At 50.6% G+C, this 7,877-nt stretch overlaps 1 protein-coding gene across 1 annotated transcript in view; it reads right to left on the bottom strand.

The window, feature by feature from the left end:
* The window catches only part of LOC119975566, a 15,303-nt gene extending 8,825 nt beyond the window's left edge, over nt 1-6,478 (bottom strand). Inside the window, exon 1 of the mRNA XM_038815354.1 lies at nt 6,427-6,478. Coding sequence (XP_038671282.1) covers nt 6,427-6,478 — 52 coding nt within the window. The remainder of the gene's footprint in view (nt 1-6,426) is intronic.
* Nucleotides 6,479-7,877: the final 1,399 nt, after the last annotated feature.

Below are 7,877 nucleotides of genomic sequence, written 5' to 3'. Positions count from 1 at the left end.
ACACACTCGGTCTATCACTAACCTGCAACAGTGACCTGGGACACACCCGATCTATCACTAACCTGGAACAGTAACCTGGGACATACCCGGTCTATCACTAACCTGTAACAGTAACCTGGGACACCCGGTGTATCACTACCCCGGAACAGTAACCTGGGAAATGCCCTGTCTATCACTAACCTGGAACAGTAACCTGGGACACACTCGGTCTATCACTAACCTGGAACAGTAACCTGGGACATACCCAGTCTATCTCTAACCTGGAACAGTAACCTGGGACACACCCAGTCTATCACTAACCTGGAACAGTAACCTGGGACACATCCGGTCTATTACTAACCTGGAACAGTAACCTGGGACACACCCGGTCTATCACTAACCTGGAACAGTAACCTGGGACACACCCGGTCTATCACTAACCTGGAACAGTGACCTGGGACAGACCCGGTCTATCACTAACCTGGAACAGTAACCTGGGACACACCCAGTCTATCACTAACCTGGAACAGTAACCTGGGACACACCCGGTCTATCACTAACCTGGAACAGTAACCTGGGACACATCCGGTCTATCACTAACCTGGAACAGTAACCTGGGACACACCCGGTCTATCACTAACCTGGAACAGATACCTGGGAAATACTTTGTCTATCACTAACCTGGAACAGTAACCTGGGAAATACCCTGTCTATCACTAACCTGGAACAGTCACCTGGGAAATACCCTGTCTATCACTAAACTGGAACAGTAACCTGGGACACACCCGGTCTATCACTAACCTGGAACAGTAACCTGGGACATACTCGGTCTATCACTAACCTGGAACAGTAACCTGGGACACACCCGGTCTATCACTAAACTGGAACAGTAACCTGGGACACACCCGGTCTATCACTAACCAGGAACCTGGGACACACTCGGTCTATCACTAACCTGGAAGAGTAACCTGGGACACACCCGGTCTATCACTAACCTGTAACAGTAACCTGGGACACACCCAGTCTATCACTAACCTGGAACAGTAACCTGGGACACACCCGGTCTATCACTAACCGGGAACAGTAACCTGGGACATACCCGGTCTATCACTAACCTGGAACAATAACCTGGGACTTACCCGGTCTATCACTAACCTGGAACAGTAACTTGGGACACACTCGGTCTATCACTAACCTGCAACAGTGACCTGGGACACACCCGATCTATCACTAACCTGGAACAGTAACCTGGGACATACCCGGTCTATCACTAACCTGGAACATTAACCTGGGACACCCAGATTGTTACAAACCTGGAACAGTAACCTGGGACACACCCGGTCTATCACTAACCTGGAACAGTAACCTTGGACACACCCGGTCTATCACTAACCTGGAACAGTAACCTGGGACACACCCGATCTATCACTAACCTGGAACAGTAACCTGGGACATACCCGGTCTATCACTAACCTGTAACAGTAACCTGGGAAACACCCGGTCTATCGCTAACCTGGAACAGTAACCTGGGACACCCGGTGTATTACTAACCCGGTACAGTAACCTGGGTAATACCCTGTCTATCACTAACCTGGAACAGTAACCTGGGATACACCCGGTCTATCACTAACCTGGAACAGTAACCTGGGACACACCCAGTCTATCACTAACCTGGAACAGTAACCTGGGACACACCCGGTCTATCACTAACCTGGAACAGTAACCTGGGACATACCCGGTCTATCACTAACCTTGAACAGTAACCTGGGACACACCCGGTTATCACTAACCTGGAACAGTAACCTGAGACACACCCGGTCTATCACTAACCTGGAACAGTAACCTGGGACACACCCGGTCTATCACTAACCTGCAACAGTAACCTGGGACATACCCGGTCTATCACTAACCTGGAACAGTAACCTGGGACACAGCTGGTCTATCACTAACCTGGAACAGTAACCTGGGACATACCCGTTCTATCACTAACCTGGAACAGTAACCTGGGACACACCCGGTCTATCACTAACCTGGAACAGTAACCTGGGACACACCCGGTCCATCACTAACCTGCAACAGTAACCTGGGACACGCCCAGTCTATCACTAACCTGGAACAGTAACCTGGGACACACTCGGTCTATCACTAACCTGGAACAGTAACCTGGGACAGACCCGGTCTATCACTAACCTGGAACAGTAACCTGGGAAACACCCGGTCTATCACTAACCTGTAACAGTAACCTGGGACACCCGGTGTATCACTACCCCGGAACAGTAACCTGGGAAATACCCTGTCTATCACTAACCTGGAACAGTAACCTGGGACATACCCGGTCTATCACTAACCTGGAACAGTAACCTGGGACACACCCGGTCTATCACTAACCTGGAACAGTAACCTGGGACACACCCGGTCTATCACTAACCTGGAACAGTAACCTGGGACACACCCGGTCTATCACTAACCTGGAACAGTAACCTGGGACACACTCGGTCTATCACTAACCTGGAACAGTAACCTGGGACACACCCAGTCTATCACTAACGTGAAACAGTAACCTGGGACACACCCGGTCTATTACTAACCTGGAACAGTAACCTGGGACACACCCGGTCTATCACTAACCTGGAACAGTAACCTGGGACACACCCGGTCTATCACTAACCTGGAACAGTAACCTGGGACACACCCGGTCTATCACTAACCTGGAACAGTAACCTGGGAAATACCCTGTCTATCACTAACCTGGAACAGTAACCTGGGACACACCCGGTCTATCACTAACCTGGAACAGTAACCTGGGACATACTCGGTCTATCACTAACCTGGAACAGTAACCTGGGACACACCCGGTCTATCACTAAACTGGAACTGTAACCTGGGACACACCCGGTCTATCACTAACCAGGAACCTGGGACACACTCGTCTATCACTAACCTGGAAGAGTAACCTGGGACACACCCGGTCTATCACTAACCTCTAACAGTAACCTGGGACACACCCGGTCTATCACTAACCTGGAACAGTAACCTGGGAAATACCCTGTCTATCACTAACCTGGAACAGTAACCTGGGACATACCCGGTCTATCACTAACCTTGAACAGTAACCTGGGACACACCCGGTTATCACTAACCTGGAACAGTAACCTGAGACACACCCGGTCTATCACTAACCTGGAACAGTAACCTGGGACACACCCGGTCTATCACTAACCTGCAACAGTAACCTGGGACATACCCGGTCTATCACTAACCTGGAACAGTAACCTGGGACACAGCTGGTCTATCACTAACCTGGAACAGTAACCTGGGACATACCCGTTCTATCACTAACCTGGAACAGTAACCTGGGACACACCCGGTCTATCACTAACCTGGAACAGTAACCTGGGACACACCCGGTCCATCACTAACCTGCAACAGTAACCTGGGACACGCCCAGTCTATCACTAACCTGGAACAGTAACCTGGGACACACTCGGTCTATCACTAACCTGGAACAGTAACCTGGGACACACCCGGTCTATCACTAACCTGGAACAGTAACCTGGGAAACACCCGGTCTATCACTAACCTGTAACAGTAACCTGGGACACCCGGTGTATCACTACCCCGGAACAGTAACCTGGGAAATACCCTGTCTATCACTAACCTGGAACAGTAACCTGGGACATACCCGGTCTATCACTAACCTGGAACAGTAACCTGGGACACACCCGGTCTATCACTAACCTGGAACAGTAACCTGGGACACACCCGGTCTATCACTAACCTGGAACAGTAACCTGGGACACACCCGGTCTATCACTAACCTGGAACAGTAACCTGGGACACACTCGGTCTATCACTAACCTGGAACAGTAACCTGGGACACACCCAGTCTATCACTAACGTGAAACAGTAACCTGGGACACACCCGGTCTATTACTAACCTGGAACAGTAACCTGGGACACACCCGGTCTATCACTAACCTGGAACAGTAACCTGGACACACCCGGTCTATCACTAACCTGGAACAGTAACCTGGGACACACCCGGTCTATCACTAACCTGGAACAGTAACCTGGGAAATACCCTGTCTATCACTAACCTGGAACAGTAACCTGGGACACACCCGGTCTATCACTAACCTGGAACAGTAACCTGGGACATACTCGGTCTATCACTAACCTGGAACAGTAACCTGGGACACACCCGGTCTATCACTAAACTGGAACTGTAACCTGGGACACACCCGGTCTATCACTAACCAGGAACCTGGGACACACTCGTCTATCACTAACCTGGAAGAGTAACCTGGGACACACCCGGTCTATCACTAACCTCTAACAGTAACCTGGGACACACCCAGTCTATCACTAACCTGGAACAGTAACCTGGGACACCCGGTCTGTTACAAAACTGGAACAGTAACCTGGGACACACCCGGTCTATCACTAACCTGGAACAGTATCCTGGGACACACCCGGTCTATCACTAACCTGGAACAGTAACCTGGGAAACACCCGGTCTATCACTAACCTGTAACAGTAACCTGGGAAACACCCGGTCTATCGCTAACCTGGAACAGTAACCTGGGACACCCGGTGTATCACTAACCCGGAACAGTAACCTGGGAAATACCCTGTCTTTCACTAACCTGGAACAGTAACCTGGGATACACCCGGTCTATCACTAACCTGGAACAGTAACCTGGGACACACCCAGTCTATCACTAACCTGGAACAGTAACCAGGGACACACCCGGTCTATCACTAACCTGGAACAGTAACCTGGGACACACCCGGTCTATCACTAACCTGGAACAGTAACCTGGGACACACCCGGTCTATCACTAACCTGGAACAGTAACCTGGGACACACCCGGTCTATCACTAACCTGGAACAGTAACATGAGACACACCCGATCTATCACTAACGTGGAACAGTAACCTGGGACACACCCGGTCTATCACTAACCTGCAACAGTAACCTGGGACATACCCGGTCTATCACTAACCTGGAACAGTAACCTCAGACACAGCCGGTCAATCACTAACCTGGAACAGTAACCTGGGACACACCCGGTCTATCACTAACCTGGAACAGTAACCTGGGACACACCCGGTCTATCACTAACCTGGAAAAGTAACCTGGGAAATACCCTGTCTATCACTAACCTGGAACAGTAACCTGGGACACACTCGGTCTATCACTAACCTGGAACAGTAACCTGGGACAGACCCGTTCTATCACTAACCTGGAACTGTAACCTGGGACACACCCGGTCTATCACTAACCTGGAACAGTAACCTGGGGCACACACGGTCTATCACTAACCTGGAACAGTAACCTGGGATACACCCGGTCTATCACTAACCTGTAACAGTAACCTGGGACACACGCAGTCTATCACTAACCTGTAACAGTAACCTGGGACACACCCGGTCTATCACTAACCTGGAACAGTAACCTGGGACATACCCGGTCTATCACTAACCTGTAACAGTAACCTGGGACACACCCGGTCTATCACTAACCTGGAACAGTAACCTGGGACACACTCGGTCTATCACTAACCTGTAACAGTAACCTGGGACATACCCGGTCTATCACTAACCTGGAACAGTAACCTGGGACTCACCTGGTCTATCACTAACCTGGAACAGTAACCTGGGACACACCCGGTCTATCACTAACCTGGAACAGTAACCGGGGACACATCCGGTCTATCACTAACCTGGAACAGTAACCTGGGACAGACCCGGTCTATCACTAACCTGGAACAGTAACCGGGGACACACCCGTCTGTTACTAATTCAGTTTAATCTGAGGGCAGGTCTGATCTTTATTTTCAGAGTGAGTGAATTGTAGATTGAAATGAAGATGAACAGTAATATTTGGGAGGATGAAGTGTGATAACATTGGGGAGATAGTCACTGTGTGAACAGTCTCTCTGTCAAACTGGGTGATGGACAATCCAGAGCAGGATCTCCACTGTCCTTCACTGAGCTTTTTAATCTCCTCTTTATACATCGTCACTAGGATGTTGGTGGTCTGAGATAACCTGGCCTATTCAACCATGAGGGCATCACTGCTGATCCTGGGGTGGGTGAAACATGGATTATCCTTCTCCCCGGAGTGTTTCGAAGACTTTAGACCAGGAGTGATGAAGCTGTTTTGCTTCTCCCAATCGGTGTTAAAATTAAAATTGTCCATTTGAAGCATTTTCTATTTGCTCCAAGCTTCTCTGATCCGGGAGTTTCAACATCCTGCTGTCAGGAAAGCTGGACACAAATCCCATCAGAGTCTGACACGCTGTGCTGACTTCAATGGTGTCAGATATCAGGCTGGCTGTATAACAGGCGTCTGATCAAATATCACCCATTTCAAACTCTCCCCAAAAGATTCACATTAACCCAGAGAGAGAGTGAGAATGGAAGAGTGAATTCTGTACTTACCGGGAGAGACCCAGGCAAAACACAGGGAGATGGAGAAAAGGATCAGCAACATTCTGGGAATCCACTGTTCCTGTTCCAATCAGTGACTGGGAATCAAACTCTCTGAGGGGGAAACTAATCCTGTTTACAGACTGGGTAAAACAACAAGAACAAAAACAAAATTTAATCCAGACGCCATTTTACTGTCTGACTCGAACTTTGATCATTTCCTTATTGCTGAACCAGAGGATGATTGATCGGTGAGATACAGAGAAACAATTAATGAAAGTGATAAACTGTCACATGACACCAGGAAGAACAGGAGTGAAGATTTATTCTGTGAGAAAGGAACAACTAATCTCTGCACAGCACCTTCCACAAACTGAAACCTCCCCAAGGGCAGTATTTATAAATCAAAGATTGACCCGAGAGACACACAGGCCAATGGCCAATATCTCAGTGGTAGATTTTCAGGATTTCCATTTAGATTTAGTGTCACATGAACCAAGGTAGTGAGAAGCATTGGGCACAATTCTCCGCTCCAACGCCAGGTGGGAGAATCGCGGGAGGGCCGCTCTGGCACCCCCCGCGATTCTCCCACCCCCCCAAAATGGCGTCCCGCGATTCTCCGACCCGGATAGGCCGAGCGGCCTACCGTTCCCGGCCCTTTCACGACGGCAACCACATCTGGTCGCTGCCGGAGTGAACATCGCGCGACAGGTAAGTGTGGGGCTTGTGGGGGGCGGAGAGGGGAGTGAGCACCACGACCGTGCTCGGGAGGGGACTGGTCCGCATTCGGTGCCCACCGATCGTCGGGCCGGCGCCTCAAAGGGACGCACTCTTTTCCCTCCGCCCCCCCGCAAGATCAAGCTGCCACGTCTTGCGGGGCAGCGGAGGGGAAGACGGCAACCGCACATGCGCGGGTTTGAGCCGTCAGCCGTCGTGAGGTCAGCCGCGCATGCGCGGGTTGGAGCCGGCCAATCTGCGCATGTGCGGCTGACGTCATTAGGCGCACCGGCCGCGTCATTCTCGGCGCGCCGGGCCTTGACGCCAGCAACAAGGCCCCGTGGCCAAGATTTACGGTACGGCCCTCCTAGACCCCCCAGGGGGGGAGACTAGGGGGCAAGGAGCAGCCTCTGACGCGGTTGTGAACCTCTCCGGGTTTCACGACAGCGTCGGGCTTTGCGGAGAATTCCTCCCATTGTTCTGCGTGCAGTCCAGGCAAATCATTCCGTACGTGAAAAACATCGGACATCTGATAGATATATAATGTAAATACATAGACATGGACCATCGGGTGAAGCATATTGAGTACAGTGCTACAACAGTAGAGAGCTGGCTCCGTCACAGCGATTCCACACAACAGGAGTTCCCCCATGTGGGGAAGGAAATGCCAGTTGTGAACTGCCTTAAAGAGAGGCTGTAGGGGTGTGAATTACAGAGTGAAGGACAGAAGCTACTGAGGACACTGT

Source organism: Scyliorhinus canicula, chromosome 13 (genome assembly GCF_902713615.1).
Source record: "Scyliorhinus canicula chromosome 13, sScyCan1.1, whole genome shotgun sequence".
Taxonomy (NCBI): domain Eukaryota; kingdom Metazoa; phylum Chordata; class Chondrichthyes; order Carcharhiniformes; family Scyliorhinidae; genus Scyliorhinus; species Scyliorhinus canicula.
Note: the sequence above shows the minus strand (reverse complement) of the source record. Positions and strands in the feature narration are given on the sequence as shown.